At 42.8% G+C, this 19,443-nt stretch overlaps 1 protein-coding gene across 5 annotated transcripts in view; it reads right to left on the reverse strand.

Annotated features, from left to right (window-relative positions):
- LOC139462174 (tumor protein p53-inducible protein 11-like) overlaps window positions 1-19,443 on the reverse strand; it is a 257,602-nt gene that overhangs the window by 12,758 nt on the left and 225,401 nt on the right. For all 5 annotated transcript variants that reach the window (XR_011653015.1, XM_071243713.1, XM_071243716.1 and 2 more), the window contains exons 3-5: window positions 6,369-6,476; window positions 4,126-4,225; window positions 1,667-1,768 (exon numbers count right to left, since the gene is read on the reverse strand). Coding sequence is in view for 4 of the 5 variants with exons in the window: in XM_071243713.1 (XP_071099814.1) it covers window positions 1,667-1,768; window positions 4,126-4,225; window positions 6,369-6,476 (310 nt within the window). In the remaining variant the exon portion in view is untranslated. The remainder of the gene's footprint in view (window positions 1-1,666; window positions 1,769-4,125; window positions 4,226-6,368; window positions 6,477-19,443) is intronic.

The raw sequence follows: 19,443 nt of genomic DNA on the forward strand, positions 1-19,443 counted from the left end.
CTCCATGTGACTACTCAACATCAGTCTGCCGTGTCCTACATACAGGAAGCCTAACACATCCACTAGGCGTCTCCAGGACAACAGGAAGTGACATCATTTCATTCATAACCTACGGCCAGACTAATGGATGTAATAACACAGAGGACATAAAACAGACTAGTCACCTGTACTGTGATGGGATGCACCTACAGGGAGTCATGCAGGGGGTAGTGACACAGGGAGGGGGGAGGGGGGCACCTTATCCTATACAGAGTCTCCCATGGAACTTCCATGAAGCTCATGTTAAACTCACATGGGACTCACATGGAACGCACATAGATCTCCAATGGATCTCCAATGGAGCTCACATGGATCTCCCATGGAACTCACATGGAACTCACATGGAACTCACATTGATCTCCAATTGAACTCATATGGTGCTCCCATGGCACTCACGTAGAACTCCCGTAGAACCTTTGTGGAGCTCATGTAGAACTCACATGGATCTCACATGGAGCTCACATGGATCTCACATGGAGCTCTCATAGAATTCACATGGGGCTCTCATAGAACTCACATGGATCTCACATAGATCTCCCATGGATCTCCCATAGAACTCACATGGACCTCACATAGATCTCACATGGCTCTCACATGGAACTCACATGGATCTCCAATAGAACTCCCATGGAACTCACATAGATCTCCAATGGATCTCCCATGGAGCTCACATGGATCTCCCATAGAACTCACATGGAACTCACATAGATCTCCCATGGATCTCCCATAGAACTCACATGGACCTCACATAGATCTCACATGGCTCTCACATGGAACTCACATGGATCTCCAATAGAACTCCCATGGAACTCACATAGATCTCCAATGGATCTCCCATGGAGCTCATGTGGATCTCCCATAGAACTCACATGGAACTCACATAGATCTCCAATGGATCTCATATGGATCTCACATAGAACTCACGTGGAACTCACATGGAATTCCCATGGACCTCACATAGTACTCCAAAGGAACTCACATGGAATTCACATGGATCTCCCATAGAACTCACATGGATCTCCCATAGAACTCACATGGAACTCACATGGAACTCACATAGAACTCACATGGAACTCACATGGATGTCCCATAGAACTCACATGGAACTCACATGGAACTCACATGGAACTCACATAGTACTCCTATGGAATTCCCATGGACCACATGGAGCTCACATGGAGCTCACATGGAACTCACATGGAGCTCACACGGAACTCACATGGAACTCACATGGAGCTCACATGGGACTCACATGGAAGCTCATGTGGAGCTCATACTGAGCTTATGTGGATCCTTCTCAACAGCTACATCACCAAGAATTAAAATATAAATATCTAGAATATATTGATAAATATCCCGACCAAGTGATGTATTTCAATAGTGACTGCATCCTGATCCTAAGGTTGCCACACAATAACTAAAAACATGGCCCCCTGTGCACTAACATGGCAAAAAAGGCAGAAGAAAGTTTTCATTATGTGCAACAGAAGATTCAAAGTAAACGTGCATTCCAAGATAGAATTCGCAAAAATTATTGATGAAAGGTATGCAATTATCTTTTGTAATCATATGTCATAAGAAAGTTTTCTGCCTGGCTGTGAAAGCCGAGGAGCCAGCGAAGACTTACCGATGGTTTGTAGAGAGAAATAGATGACGCTGGAGAGCAGAGAGCCCCGGATGACGTCGCGGTCCTGAGACTGGAGGGTATTCCAGTGAAGCAGAGAGAGACCTGGGGATGACAACGCCAACACATCAACTCCAAGAGTGTGCAAATCCTGCAATTGACTGAAATCTTCATGGCAGTCACCATGTGTTTTACAAACTGGATGGCGATTTCATTACACGACTTTGACTGATTATGCTCATTAGGCAAGTCAAAATATAACTAAGAAATTCTAGCTTAGTTCGGCAAGGGTGGACACTGGACTTCTTTGATCAATTAACTCCCTTGCCTTGGGAAGATGTCCAACCTGTAGATTTGATAGAACTGAAGCAAATTTGGAACCTGACAGGACGTAGCTCTACATATTGTTTATTTCCATTTATGAATAATGATTGACCAACTAATGCCTGATCAACTATTGATGCATTGCAATTGTTCACGGTAATATGCTACTCAAAAGAAATTAAAGAACACCCAATTTGTTCATATGACTACAGTTATTCTATCATGGCCATCAGGTGTCCCTTAACTTCTTTTGAGTAGTATATAACAATGGCAAAGTTCTGAGTTTGGAGAGCAGCTAGTACGAAGGAGTATGAGAGTTAGTTGAAAGCCACTCGGAAGATTATTTTGTTAGTTCTAACAGCATGTGAGGTGAATATGGGGGGATAGCCTTAAGCAAAAGGTCATAGATGTTAATCACTTCGGTGAAACCCATGAGGTGCCGCTAGCCTAAGGGACAAGATGACAGTGAGTCCCCCCTATCTCAGTCCACACTCCCTAGGTAACAGTAGTGGAAAAGTGGCTTGTTTCTTCTTCCGTTGCTATTTATCTGTTGTTCTTTAACTTCATTTTGACCCTGTAAGTATTCTGTGTTAGATAGCAACCAATGCTGGTCGTTTTGTGGATACGAAACTTGCTCTCGAATACGAAACTGCCATCTATGATTTGAAAATGACTTTACGGCGGCCATCTTGGTTTGCTCTAGGCAGGCAGCTGACTGACAACCTGTGTGAGTGCAGGAGGTGTATTGTGTTGGCAGTCGGATTTTGAATACAAGTGTATAGGAAGAACCTGTGTCATTCTATTTTATCAGTCGTAAGAGGCGATGTTGATGGATCTGGTGGAGTTCATGACTTGGCAGACAGCTGTCATCATACTCAATGGCAGGGAACAATATTGATGCTCACAATATCTATCACTGGATTATCTGGTCAAGACTTGATTATTGACAGGCCGTCGTCATATATAGATGGAATTTTGCTGAGGGCGTCGATAAACCACAGACAAACAAACAAACAAACATTGATTTTGTTGTTTGAATGTTAAAGGATTGATTTTTGAAGGAGTAATATATACTGACAATTTGAATATACTGGTGTACATTAGCAGCCAGTTTATCACAATTAGGGAAATTGAGACACAAACGAGGAGGACTGCATGGCTGCCAATGCAAATCAAAGGACAAAGGGAGATAACTGCCAGTGGTTTCCTTGAAGTGATGACTTCTTATAATCGTCGCATACCTTGCCAACCCCATGTGTGATGTGTCATAGTTTTCCTGATAAACATCTTAACATTTCAACTAAGTGCATGATCCATTCTTTTTGAAATATGAAAACGGATTTGTCAAGTGTGATAAGCGTTACCATAACAACTATTGCCATGACCACATTGCTTCTACAATGCTGTGAGCCAGTCACCTTGACCATATCTGTGAAGTGTCAAGGCAGCATAATTCTATTATCTGTCATTACAGTTGGAAGGGTAGATGATCCCGGCCTCATCATGCCCCCATTAGATCCGGACATTTTCTCCATTACCGATTTGTCCAAAATACACTGACGCTAACGAACATGCCCCCAGCCTCCAATGAAATCCTCACTTTAGTTAAACTTAGCTATCACACATGACAGCATTTCTTCAACGCTAAATGTGTTCAAAATTAGATTACATTATAGCAAAATAGATTGGAAACTGATACACAATCATCCCTGTAAACAAAGAACAGAGCGACAGCAAAACAGATTCGTTGTGCCATGTCTGGCTCCGGCTCCAGGCATAAAGCAAACAGAGCAGGAAGATGAGCAGGAAACGAAACTACTCATCCCCTTGTTATAATGATAAACTTTGTGACTCCAGACAGTCAGTTATAAAGGACCGGTCATTACAAGACAGTCAGTTATAAAGGACCGGTCATTACAAGACAGTCAGTTATAAAGGACCGGTCATTACGAGACAGTCAGTTATAAAGGACCGGTCATTACAAGACAGTCAGTTATAAATGACCGGTCATTACAAGACAGTCAGTTATAAAGGACCGGTCATTGCAAGACAGTCAGTTAAAAGCAAAGGCCGACCAGTGTTCCATGTATCGTGGTATACGTAGGCTTATTTTCAGGGTGATAGCTTCCCTAACTTACTGAGCAATGCAGCGCCGTAGAGACGAACTGGAAGTGTCAGGTATTTTCCCTCCTCCGTCTCAAAGGAGATGTCGAACAGATGAGCCGGAAACACCAGGGCCTGAAACAATGAACAGTAGCATCAAACAGCAATATCCTACAGCAACACCCCTACAGCAACATCCTACAGCAACACCATACAGCAACATCATAAAGCAACACCCTACAGCAACATTATACAGCAACACCCTACAGAAACATCCTACAGCAACACCCTACAGAAACATCCTACAGCAACACCCTACAGCAACACCCTACAGAAACATCCTACAGCAACACCCTACAGCAACATCCTACAGCAACACCCTACAGCAACATCATAAAGCAACACCCTACAGCAACACCCTACAGCAACATCCTACAGCAACACCCTACAGCAACATCATAAAGCAACACCCTACAGCAACATTATACAGCAACACCCTACAGCAACATCCTACAGCAACATCCTACAGCAACATTATACAGCAACACCCTACAGCAACATCCTACAGCAACATCCTACAGCAACATCCTACAGCAACATTATACAGCAACATCCTACAGCAACATCCTACAGCAACATCCTACAGCAACATTATACAGCAACATCCTACAGCAACATCCTACAGCAACATTATACAGCAACATCCTACAGCAACATCCTACAGCAACACCCTACAGAAACATCCTGCAGCAACATCCTGCAGCAACATTATACAGCAACACCCTACAGCAACATTATAGAGCAACACCCTACTGCAACATTATACAGCAACACCCAACAGCAACATTATACAGCAACACCCTACAGCAACATCCTACAGCAATATCGTAAAGCAACAACCTACAGCAACATCCTACAGCAACATTATACAGCAACACCCTATGGCAACATTATACAGCAACATCCAACGGCACCATCCTACAGCAACACCCTATGGCAACATTATACAGCAACATCCAACGGCACCATCCTACAGCAACACCCTACGTGAACATCCAATGGCAACACCCTACAGCAACATTATACAGCAGCAACATTATACAGCAACATCCAACGGCAACACCCTACAGCAACATCATATAGCAACACCCTACAGCAACATTATACAGCAACATCCTACAGCAACACCCTACAGCAACATCCAACAGCAACACCCTACAGCAACATTATACAGCAATACCATACAGCAACATTATACAGCAACATCCTACAGCAACATTATACAGCAACCTCATACAGCAACATTATACAGCAACATCCTACAGCAACACCCTACAGCAACATTATACAGCAACATCCAATGGCAACACCCTACAGCAATATCGTAAAGCAACAACCTACAGCAACACCCTACAGCAACATTATACAGCAACATCAAACTGCAACACCCCTACAGCAACATCCTACAGCAACATTATACAACAACATCCTACAGCAACACCCTATGGCAACATTATACAGCAACATCCAACGGCACCATCCTACAGCAACACCCTACATCAACACCCTACAGCAACATCCTACAGCAACATCCAACGGCAACATCCTACAGCAACACCCTGCAGCAACACCCTACAGCAACATTATACAGCAACATCCTACAGCAACATCCAACGGCAACACCCTACAGCAACACCCTACAGAAACATCATATAGCAACACCCTACAGCAACATTATACAGCAACACCCTACAGAAACATCCTACAGCAACATCCTACAGCAACATTATACAGCAACACCCTACAGCAACACCCTACAGCAACATTTACAGCAACACCCTACAGCAACATCCTACAGCAACACCCTAAATATTGCTGTCCTCCAGAGGCAGTCCAACAGAGGCCATCCTCCAGAGGCCATCCTACAGGGGCTGTCCTCCAGAGGCTGTCCAACAGAGGCTGTCCTCCAGAGGACGTCCTACAGAGGATATCTTCCAGTCCGTTCTACAGAGTCTGTCCTCCAGAGGCCATCCTACAGGGGCTGTCCTCCAGAGGCAGTCCAACAGAGGATATCCTCCAGTCCATCCTACAGAGTCTGTCCTCCAGAGGCCGTCCTACAGAGGCTGTCCTCCAGAGGCAGTTCTCCCAAGCCTCTAGCAGCACTGCGCACACGAACACCTTCAAACAGTACACCCTTGTACAGAATCCAACCTGTCACTGAGGAGTGGCCACTTTCACCAGTATGCTACCTATCCGTTGTCTGGCCCTGTCTACTTACCCAGAGGGCGATGATGGTGAACATTGCAGCCAGCATACACTGCCATACTCGCAGACCTTGAGGCAGGCGGATGTACAGCTGGTCGCTGTGGCCCAGGATCTGGCTCAACTGAAACATAAGAAAAACTGAACTGAGCATCTGTGATCAAACACCAGAGGCTGATACATACTGTTATCCAGGCCAATAAACACTGTTATCCAGGCCAATAACCACTGCATGTTAGCCAGGCCAATAAACACTGCATGTTATCTAGGCTAATAAACACTGTTATCCAGGCCAATAAACACTATAACCCAGGCCAATAAACACTGTTATCCAGGCCAATAAACACTGTTATCCAGGCCAATAAACACTATAACCCAGGCCAATAAACACTGTTATCCAGGCTAATAAATACTGTTACCCAGGCAAATAAACACTTTTACCCAGGCCAATAAACACCGTTATCCAGGCCAATAAACACTGTTACCCAGGCTAATGAATACTTTTACCCTGGCTATAAAACACTATTACCCAGGGTAATAAACACTGTTATCCAGCCTAATAAACGCTGTTATCCAGGCCAATAAACACTATTATCCAGGACAATAAACACTGTTACCCAGGCCAATAAACACTATAACCAAGGCTAATAAATACTGTTACCCTAGCTATGAAACACTGTTACCCTGGGTAATAAACACTGTTACCCAGCCTAACAAACACTGTTACCGAGGCTAATAAACACAACAGTCCAGGTTAATAAACACTGTTTCCCCGGCTTATAAACACTACAGTCCAGGCTAATAAACACTGTTATCCAGGCCACTAAACACTGTTACCCAGGCCAATAAACACTATAACCCAGGCTAATAAATACTGTTATCCAGGCCAATAAACACTGTTACCCAGGCTAACAAACACTGTTACCCAGCCTAATAAATACAGTTACCCAGGCTAACAAACACTATTACCCAGGCTAATAAATACAGTTACCCTGGCTATCAAACACTATTACCCAGGGTAATAAACACTGTTACCCAGCCTAATAAACACAACTGTCCAGGCTAATAAACACTATTACCCAGGCTAATAAAAACACTATTACCCAGGCTAACAAACACTGTTACCCAGGCTTAAAAATACTACAGTCCACTTATCAAATACTAGGTGATCCCACTTGTCAAATACTAGGTGATCCCACTTGTCAAATACTAGGTGATCCTTCTTGTCAAATACTAGGTGATCCCACTTGTCAATACTAGGTGATCCTTCTTGTCAAATACTAGGTGATCCCACTTATAAAATACTAGGTGATCCCACTTGTCAAATACTAGGTGATCCCACTTGTCAAATACTAGGTGATCCCACTTGTCAAATACTAGGTGATCCCACTTGTCAAATACTTGGTGATCCCACTTGTCAAATACTAGGTGATCCCACTTGTCAAATAATAGGTGATCCCACTTGTCAAATACTAGGTGATCCTTCTTGTCAAATACTAGGTGATCCCACTTGTCAATACTAGGTGATCCTTCTTGTCAAATACTAGGTGATCCCACTTATAAAATACTAGGTGATCCCACTTGTCAAATACTAGGTGATCCCACTTGTCAAATACTAGGTGATCCCACTTGTCAAATACTAGGTGATCCCACTTGTCAAATACTTGGTGATCCCACTTGTCAAATAATAGGTGATCCCACTTGTCAAATAATAGGTGATCCCACTCGCTGTACTTCTCATTCTGGGCCATTACAAGATTATCTGACATCAGCCTGTGTAATTCATTAGGTACAACTCCATCTCTACTTCATGTCACCATGGTTAATGCGGCTTATTAAGACTCATTACCAGAGGCGAGACACCGACCCTGCTGCATGACTGCTCAGAGACTCTCTAATGACAAGATAATGTTTCGAGGGATATAAGAAGCTACTGATTCCACTTCACAAGAGGCCTATGTATTCGAGTCAGTTAGTTGGGTTTAACGCCACTTTTAACAGAATTCCAGTTACATCACCCTGTGTCAAATTAATGCGGGAGGAAAGCCCGAAGTGAGGCAGGTCTCAGAAGTTTACCACTTCGGTAAAACCTACGAGCACGGATGCTGACAAATCTAGAAACATAATCGGAGCAAACCAGGAATCAAACCCATGATCACAAGTTTCTGAACTGTTTCATTGGCATTTTAGAAGTTGTTAAGTAACAGTAAAGATGGGGTATTGTACGGATGACAACTTTTTTATTCTGTTATGATGTGACGTTTCACTGTTCTGTCTTACTTCATTCCTGCTTGACAACAGTATAAGGATCTATTCTGACACATCACATCATAATATACAACTCAAAAGAAGTTAAGGATCACCCGATTCTTTCATAATGATAAAGTTAATCTGTCATGACCATAGTAATATGAAAGAATCAGGGGATCCTTAACTTCTTTTGAGTAGTATAGAATAAAACAATTGTCATCTATAAACTATCTTGTCTTTCCATAGATTTCTTGCATGCCCATGATGAATTGTGGCGCCTTAGATGACTGGGGCACCGTTGCCGCCTCTGCTCGTTACAACATGGATGGCCGAGTGCGTGACACTGAAAATGTCCGACTATTTGAACCAGCCTACTCACTTCTCCTTGGTCTATACATCACTATCCAGATCACAGATGCTGCTGTACACACTTACCAAACATCTGCGTGGACGCCACGCTTTCCATCATTAGGCGCTTTTGATTGCAATCAAAGAATCCATTTTCACTGAACAGAGGACTGCCGAGGACCGCGGTACGTGCAGGTGAAGACAATGCCCTACATGTTTGCCATGATGTGTCACATCAACTCAACACATGCACTGTGGCTGTTTATATTGGTGAATTGGTTGGTGAATAAAACATAAGCTGTCTTCGATCGCTTAGATGTTAATCCTATATTTGTTTGTCCTGCAGAAATTATCTTTGGAAGTAATAAATGAGTGATCAGGGGACTCTCCAACACGTTATGCAGAAAGGGGTATATAACAAACAAGGGGCACTGAAAGGGGTATATAACAAACAAGGGGCACTGAAAGGGGTATAAAACAGACAGGGGTCACTAACATGGTTACGTAACAGACAGGGGCACTAAAAGGGTTACATAACAGACAGGGGCACCGAAAGGGTTATATAACAGACTCGGACACTAAAAGGGCTATATAACAGACAGGGGTCACTAAAAGGGCTATATAACAAACAAGGACACTGAAAGGGGTATATAATAGACAGGGGTCACTAAAAGGGTTATATAACAAACAAGGGGAACTAAAAGGGGTATATAACAGACAGGGGCACTAAAAGGGGTATATAACAGACATGGGCACTAAAAGGGGTATATAATAGACAAGGGCACAAAAAGGGGTATATAACAGACACGGGTACTAAAAGGGTTATATAACAGACAGGGGCACTAAAAGGGGTATATAATAGACAGGGGGCACGAAAAGGGGTGTATGATAGACAAGGGCACAAAAAAGTGTGTATAACAGACAGGGGCACTAAAAGGGTTTTATAAGAGACAGGGGCACCAAAAGGGGTATATAATAGACAGGGGGCACTAAAAGGGGTATATAATTGACAAGGGCACAAAAAGGGGTATATAACAGACACGGGTGCTAAAAGGGTTATATAACAGACAGGGGCACTGAAAGGGGTATATAACAAACAAGGGGCACTGAAAGGGGTATATAACAAACAAGGGGCACTGAAAGGGGTATAAAACAGACAGGGGTCACTAACATGGTTACGCAACAGACAGGGGCACTAAAAGGGCTATATAACAGACAGGGGTCACTAAAAGGGTTACATAACAGACAGGGGCACCGAAAGGGTTATATAACAGACTCGGACACTAAAAGGGCTATATAACAGACAGGGGTCACTAAAAGGGCTATATAACAAACAAGGACACTGAAAGGGGTATATAATAGACAGGGGTCACTAAAAGGGCTATATAACAAACAAGGGGAACTAAAAGGGGTATATAACAGACAGGGGCACTAAAAGGGGTATATAACAGACATGGGCACTAAAAGGGGTATATAATCGACAGGGGGCACTAAAAGGGGTATATAATAGACAAGGGCACAAAAAGGGGTATATAACAGACATGGGTACTAAAAGGGTTATATAACAGACAGGGGCACTAAAAGGGGTATATAATAGACATGGGGCACGAAAAGGGGTGTATGATAGACAAGGGCACAAAAAAGAGTGTATAACAGACAGGGGCACTAAAAGGGTTTTATAAGAGACAGGGGCACTAAAAGGGTTATATAACAGACAGGGGCACTAAAAGGGGTATATAATAGACAGGGGGCACTAAAAGGGGTATATAATTGACAAGGGCACAAAAAGGGGTGTATAACAGACAGGGGCACTAAAAGGGGTATATAACAGATAGGGGTACTGAAAGGAGTATATAACAGACAGGGGCACTAAGAAGGGGTACATAACAAGCAGGGGCACTGAAAGGGGTATATAACAGACAGGGGAACTGAAAGGGCTATATAACAGACAGGGGCACTAAAAAGGGGTATATAACAGACAGGGGCACTGAAAGGGGTATATAACAGACAGGGGACACTAAAAAGGGGTATATAACAGACAGGGGGCACTGAAAGGGGTATATAACAGACAGGGGGCACTTAAACTGATATATAACAGACAGGCAGTACTGGGAGGGTATATAACAGACATTGGCACTGAAAGCAGTATATAATAGACAGGAGCACTAAAAGTGGTATATTGTAACAGACAGGGGTGCTAAAAGCGGTACATAACAGACAGGGGGCCCTGGAAGGGGTATATAACAGACGGGGGCCCTGGAAGGGGTTACTGAAACAAAAGGAGGATATGATAGACACACTTAAAGTGATGTAAGAGACATGGGCACTTAAGCCGCATATACAAGATAAGGGCATGATGTTCAGATAGATAACAGACTTGACCAATAGCAGACTTAATGTGATGGTATCCACGCATGCAACACGCTCGTTAGATGCTAGTTACAGTGCCCATACATTGGAAGTGACATGTTGGCAGACATCCGGACGGCGATCAACATGCACAAGATATCATTGCCTCAAACATGTTAGCTTCCATTATTCCTTAAACTAGCCACTTCCACAGTGCACGACAGAGATCTTCATCATACACCAATCCGGGAGTGCTGCCTCAAATGAGGAATGAGATTACTTCAAGACGTCTTTCCTGGCTGCAGGAAGTGATCCATCTTGACTCTATGCACCCAACAGTGTACAAGAGAGCCGTACTGCCTCAAAACACAAACAAATATGGGATGAAGGGTTTTTACTACATCTTGAGATACCACTGCAAATGGTATCCAGTGACACCCAGTCTACAGAGACAAGGGAATTGTTACTGTTCCAATGAAACCATTTGCCCATGATCATTGTCTTATTAGGAAGCTTTGGCAAGCCCAGCTAGTATTAAAACATTGGCCAAAAATTGGCAATGGTTGGCCAACATTGGGCCGATGGTCAAAACAATGTTGGGATGGTTGTCAAAACAACATTGAGCTGATAGTCAAAACAACGTTGGGCTGGTTGTCAAAACAACAGTGGCCCAATGGTCAAAACAACAGTGGCCCAATGGTCAAAACAACAGTGGCCCGAAGGTCAAAACAACATTGGCCCAAAGGTCAAAACAACGTTGGCCCAAAGGTCAAAACGTTGGCCCAAAGGTCAAAACAACGTTGGCCCAATGGTCAAAACAACGTTGGCCCGATGGTCAAAACAACAGTGGCCCAATGGTCAAAACAACAGTGGCCCGAAGGTCAAAACAACAGTGGCCCGAAGGTCAAAAGAACATTGGCCCAAAGGTCAAAAGAACGTTGGCCCAATGGTCAAAACAACGTTGGCCCAATGGTCAAAACAACAGTGGCCCAATGGTCAAAACAACGTTGGCCCAATGGTCAAAACAACAGTGGCCCGAAGGTCAAAACAACATTGGCCCAAAGGTCAAAACAACAGTGGCCCAATGGTCAAAACAACAGTGGCCCAATGGTCAAAACGTTGGCCCAATGGTCAAAACAACAGTGGCCCGAAAGTCAAAACAACAGTGGGCCAATGGTCAAAACAACATTGGCCCAATGGTCAAAACAATGTTGGGCCAATGGTCAAAACAACATTGGCCCAATGGTCAAAACAATGTTGGGCCAATCGTCAAAACAACATTGGCCCAATGGTCAAAACAACATTGGCCCGATGGTCAAAACAACATTGGGCCAATGGTCAAAACAATGCTTGGCCAATGGTTAAAACAATGCTGGGCCATTCTTTTTTTGCCTAGTTTGGACCGACGGTCAAAACAAGATTGACAGACCATGTTGGCCCAACATAAGTGCTAACATTTGCCTAATGTCTGAATGCTAGCTGGGAGGTTATCGTTCCAGACTCCCCTTAAAATATCAGCCATGTCTCTGTGATTCTCCTCATCAGTGAGGCATCAGTCTCAACAGAACAGAATAGTGTATTTCCCATGACAATTGTCCAAGTGGACGATGACATTTCCAGGGGAAGTACCATGTTCAATGTTACTTGATTTCAGTGTGTTTAAGTGATGCAAGTACGGAGCTCTCACTTAACATTTCCAGGGAGACGAAGTGATGTAATGTGTGAGTGTATTAGTTCGAAGGTATGTCAAGTGTAGGAGTGAAAGTGCTGAATTTGACACCAAATGTGTCAAAGATTGCTGGTAAATGAAACCTGTCAAGTCTTTGATGGTCATTAAGATGATGAAAGAACAAGAGGATATTACACCGTTCATGGATAACAACTGCTTCATGCTCTGGCATTACAAAGAGTAAAGAAGTAACATAATAGCCTGTCAGTGTCACTAGTTTGCATGTCTCAGGTAACAACAAATATGTATAGGTCACACCACGAGGTCCCTGTGTCTAATCGTTGAAATGGTTAATTAAACCACGAATCACGCAGCGCTGAGTGGTTTTGTTAACCATTTCAATGACACTGCATGTTATCCAGGCCAATAAACACTATAACCCAGGCCAATAAACACTGTTATCCAGGCCAATAAACACTGTTATCCAGGCCAATAAACACTATAACCCAGGCCAATAAACACTGTTATCCAGGCCAATAAACACTGTTATCCAGGCTAGTAAATACTGTTACCCAGGCAAATAAACACTTTTACCCAGGCCAATAAACACTGTTATCCAGGCCAATAAACACTGTTACCCAGGCTAATGAATACTTTTACCCTGGCTATAAAACACTATTACCCAGGGTAATAAACGCTGTTATCCAGGCCAATAAACACTATTATCCAGGACAATAAACACTGTTACCCAGGCCAATAAACACTATAACCAAGGCTAATAAATACTGTTACCCTAGCTATGAAACACTATTACCCTGGGTAATAAACACTGTTACCCAGCCTAACAAACACTGTTACCGAGGCTAATAAACACAACAGTCCAGGTTAATAAACACTGTTTCCCCGGCTTATAAACACTACAGTCCAGGCTAATAAACACTGTTATCCAGGCCACTAAACACTGTTACCCAGGCCAATAAACACTATAACCCAGGCTAATAAATACTGTTATCCAGGCCAATAAACATTGTTACCCAGGCTAACAAACACTGTTACCCAGCCTAATAAATACAGTTACCCAGGCTAACAAACACTATTACCCAGGCTAATAAATACAGTTACCCTGGCTATCAAACACTATTACCCAGGGTAATAAACACTGTTACCCAGCCTAATAAACACAACTGTCCAGGCTAATAAACACTATTACCCAGGCTAATAAAAACACTATTACCCAGGCTAACAAACACTGTTACCCAGGCTTAAAAATACTACAGTCCACTTATCAAATACTAGGTGATCCCACTTGTCAAATACTAGGTGATCCCACTTGTCAAATACTAGGTGATCCTTCTTGTCAAATACTAGGTGATCCCATTTGTCAATACTAGGTGATCCTTCTTGTCAAATACTAGGTGATCCCACTTATAAAATACTAGGTGATCCCACTTGTCAAATACTAGGTGATCCCACTTGTCAAATACTAGGTGATCCCACTTGTCAAATACTTGGTGATCCCACTTGTCAAATACTAGGTGATCCTTCTTGTCAAATACTAGGTGATCCCATTTGTCAATACTAGATGATCCTTCTTGTCAAATACTAGGTGATCCCACTTATAAAATACTAGGTGATCCCACTTGTCAAATACTAGGTGATCCCACTTGTCAAATACTAGGTGATCCCACTTGTCAAATACTTGGTGATCCCACTTGTCAAATACTAGGTGATCCCACTTGTCAAATAATAGGTGATCCCACTCACTGTACTTCTCATTCTGGGCCATTACAAGATTATCTGACATCAGCCTGTGTAATTCATTAGGTACAACTCCATCTCTACTTCATGTCACCATGGTTAATGCGGCTTATTAAGACTCATTACCAGAGGCGAGACACCGACCCTGCTGCATGACTGCTCAGAGACTCTCTAATGACAAGATAATGTTTCGAGGGATATAAGAAGCTACTGATTCCACTTCACAAGAGGCCTATGTATTCGAGTCAGTTAGTTGGGTTTAACGCCACTTTTAACAGAATTCCAGTTACATCACCCTGTGTCAAATTAATGCGGGAGGAAAGCCCGAAGTGAGGCAGGTCTCAGAAGTTTACCACTTCGGTAAAACCTACGAGCACGGATGCTGACAAATCTAGAAACATAATCGGAGCAAACCAGGAATCAAACCCATGATCACAAGTTTCTGAACTGTTTCATTGGCATTTTAGAAGTTGTTAAGTAACAGTAAAGATGGGGTATTGTACGGATGACAACTTTTTTATTCTGTTATGATGTGACGTTTCACAGTTCTGTCTTACTTCATTCCTGCTTGACAATGGTATAAGGATCTATTCTGACACGTCGCATCATAACATACTACTCAAAAGAAGTTAAGGATCACCCGATTCTTTCATAATGGTACAGTTAATCTGTCATGACCATAGTAATATGAAAGAATCAGGGGATCCTTAACTTCTTTTGAGTAGTATAGAATAAAACAATTGTCATCTATAAACTATCTTGTCTTTCCATAGATTTCTTGCATGCCCATGATGAATTGTGGCGCCTTAGATGACTGGGGCACCGTTGCCGCCTCTGCTCGTTACAACATGGATTGCCGAGTGCGTGACACTGAAAATGTCCGACTATTTGAACCAGCCTACTCACTTCTCCTTGGTCTATACATCACTATCCAGATCACAGATGCTGCTGTACACACTTACCAAACATCTGCGTGGACGCCACGCTTTCCATCATTAGGCGCTTTTGATTGCAATCAAAGAATCCATTTTCACTGAACAGAGGACTGCCGAGGACCGCGGTACGTGCAGGTGAAGACAATGCCCTACATGTTTGCCATGATGTGTCACATCAACTCAACACATGCACTGTGGCTGTTTATATTGGTGAATTGGTTGGTGAATAAAACATAAGCTGTCTTCGATCGCTTAGATGTTAATCCTATATTTGTTTGTCCTGCAGAAATTATCTTTGGAAGTAATAAATGTCCTAGGAATGAGTGGTCAGGGGACTCATTCTCCAACACGTGATGCAGAAAGTGCTACATAACAAACAAGGGGCACTGAAAGGGGTATATAACAAACAAGGGGCACTAGAAGGGGTATATAACAAACAAGGGGCACTAAAAGGGGTATATAACAGACAGGGGGCACTAAAAGGGGTATATAACAAACAAGGGGCACTAAAAGGGGTATATAACAGACAGGGGCACTGAAAGTGCTACATAACAAACAAGGGGCACTGAAAGGGGTATATAACAAACAAGGGGCACTGAAAGGGGTATATAACAGACAGGGGGCACTAAAAGGGGTATATAACAGACAGGGGCACTGAAAGTGCTACATAACAAACAAGGGGCACTGAAAGTGCTACATAACAAACAAGGGGCACTGAAAGTGCTACATAACAAACAAGGGGCACTAAAAGGGGTATATAACAAACAAGGGGCACTGAAAGGGGTATATAACAGACAGGGGGCACTAAAAGGGGTATATAACAAACAAGGGGCACTAAAAGGGGTATATAACAAACAAGGGGCACTAAAAGGGGTATATAACAAACAAGGGGCACTAAAAGGGGTATACCGTATATCGCTGTGTATAAGGCGACCCCACGTATAAGACGACCCCCCTGTACACGCCTTAAAAATCAACCCAAAATCCTATACTCCGTGTATAAGGCGACCTGGAATGAAACACATCACAAGTCTGACTGATATACCGGTAGAAGATTTAACGCGCTCTTGCCGACTGTAGCGTATTCGCACACGGACATCACAAATTAGTTAGTTAGTTACTTTGGAGATTGAATGTGCGCTTTCCGACTGATGCGTATTTCGCACACATCACAAGTGCGCACACAAACCTTATATATGCAATAAAAATATGTTTATCTTGCGGTTTGTTTTTTTCTACAATGATAGGTCGCGTGTGTAACTCCGGCACACGTCGCCATTTTGTGTTTACACGGTACGACACCAAATTGGTGCCCGTAAAATAAAATTCATTTATGAAGTAATAACATATAAGAGACAATGGTGAGGAATTTAATCGCCAATTAACTATGTTGTAACTAACTAGGCTTATGTTTGCTTCACATTCAGCGTTTTTATTCCACAATCACTTGTACACACCGTCTCCAACACTTGTTAATACAACTGTAAAAACAGCGGGAATTGATTTCAGCTTCACCGGTTATCACATGTTAGGTCACATGTGCAATATGCAAATGATTACCGGTACTTCCGGCTCTCTACTCACGGATGTTGATTGTTTTACCGTGTCAGCTGGTTTGACAATCTGCATCGAGGAGAGGGTCATTTCAACTTTATTTGCAGAAATTATTAAACTTTATTCAAGGAAAAGAGATACAAATCATGTTTATGTATGGAAATAGTTATTTGAACAGTTATTTAGGACGAAATGCGAAGTTTTATTGTCAAATGCTGGGCTGGCTATCGGACGCCGGTTGACATCGCCAGTGGAAAAAAATGTGAGATCTTCGACTCCGTGTATAAGACGACCCCCCTTCTTAGCCCCCTCATTTTAGGTACGAAAAACTCGCCTTATACACAGCGATATACGGTATAACAGACAGGGGCACTGAAAGTGCTACATAACAAACAAGGGGCACTGAAAGGGGTATATAACAGACAGGGGCACTGAAAGGGGTATATAACAAACAAGGGGCACTGAAAGGGGTATATAACAAACAAGGGGCACTAAAAGGGGTATATAACAGACAGGGGCACTGAAAGTGCTACATAACAAACAAGGGGCACTGAAAGGGGTATATAACAAACAAGATCACTAAAAGGGGTATATAACAAACAAGGGGCACTAAAAGGGGTATATAACAAACAAGGGGCACTAAAAGGGGTATATAACAAACAAGGGGCACTAAAAGGGGTATATAACAAACAAGGGGCACTAAAAGGGGTATATAACAAACAAGGGGCACTAAAAGGGGTATATAACAAACAAGGGGCACTAAAAGGGGTATATAACAAACAAGGGGCACTAAAAGGGGTATATAACAAACAAGGGGCACTAAAAGGGGTATATAACAAACAAGGGGCACTAAAAGGGGTATAAAATAGACAGGGGGCACTGGGAGGGTATATAACAGACATTGGCACTGAAAGCAGTATATAATAGACAGGAGCACTAAAAGTGGTATATTGTAATAGACAGGGGTGCTAAAAGCGGTACATAACAGACAGGGGGCCCTGGAAGGGGTATATAACAGACGGGGGCCCTGGAAGGGGCTACTGAAACAAAAGGAGGATATGATAGACACACTTAAAGTGATGTAAGAGACATGGGCACTTAAGCCGCATATACAAGATAAGGGCATGATGTTCAGATAGATAACAGACTTGACCAATAGCAGACTTAATGTGATGGTATCCACGCATGCAACACGCTCGTTAGATGCTAGTTACAGTGCCCATACATTGGAAGTGACATGTTGGCAGACATCCGGACGGCAATCAACATGCACAAGATATCATTGCCTCAAACACGTTAGCTTCCATTATTCCTTAAACTAGCCACTTCCACAGTGCACGACAGAGATCTTCATCATACACCAATCCGGGAGTGCTGCCTCAAATGAGGAATGAGATTACTTCAAGACGTCTTTCCTGGCTGCAGGAAGCGATCCATCTTGACTCTATGCACCCAATAGTGTACAAGAGAGCCGCACTGCCTCAAAACACAAACAAATATGGGATGAAGGGTTTTTACTACTTCTTGAGATACCACTGCAAATGGTATCCAGTGACACCCAGTCTACAGAGACAAGGGTATTGTTACTGTTCCAATGAAACCATTTGCCCATGATCATTGTCTTATTAGGAAGCTTTGGCAAGCCCAGCTAGTATTAAAACATTGGCCAAAAATTGGCAATGGTTGGCATTGTCGCTGATGGATTTTCCTACATTGGCCAAATGTGTTTACAACGAAGCGTAACATTTGGAAATGTTATCAAAACTTTCTTGTGCAACAGTTTCTTTGCCAGTGTTGTACCAATGTTTTTAGACAACATTGGGCCGATGGTCAAAACAACGTTGGGCTGGTTGTCAAAACAACATTGGACCAATGGTTAAAAAAAACATTGGACCGATGGTCAAAACATTGGCCCAATGGTCAAAACAACATTGACCCAATGGTCAAAACAATATTGGGCTGGTTGTCGAAACAACATTGGACCAATGGAAAAAAATCATTGGACCGATGGTCAAAACATTGGCCCAATGGTCAAAACAACATTGACCCAATGGTGAAAACAATGTTGGGCCAATTGTCAAAACAACGTTGGGCCAATGGTCAAAACAACATTTGGCCAATGATCAAAACAACATTGGGCCAATGATCAAGCTGGGAGGTTATCTTTCCGGACTCCCCTTAAAATATCAGCCATGTCTCTGTGATTCCCCTCATCAGTGAGGCATCGG

This window comes from Haliotis cracherodii, unplaced genomic scaffold (genome assembly GCF_022045235.1).
Source record: "Haliotis cracherodii isolate W230 unplaced genomic scaffold, xgHalCrac1.p SCAF_15, whole genome shotgun sequence".
Classification (NCBI taxonomy): Eukaryota; Metazoa; Mollusca; class Gastropoda; order Lepetellida; family Haliotidae; genus Haliotis; species Haliotis cracherodii.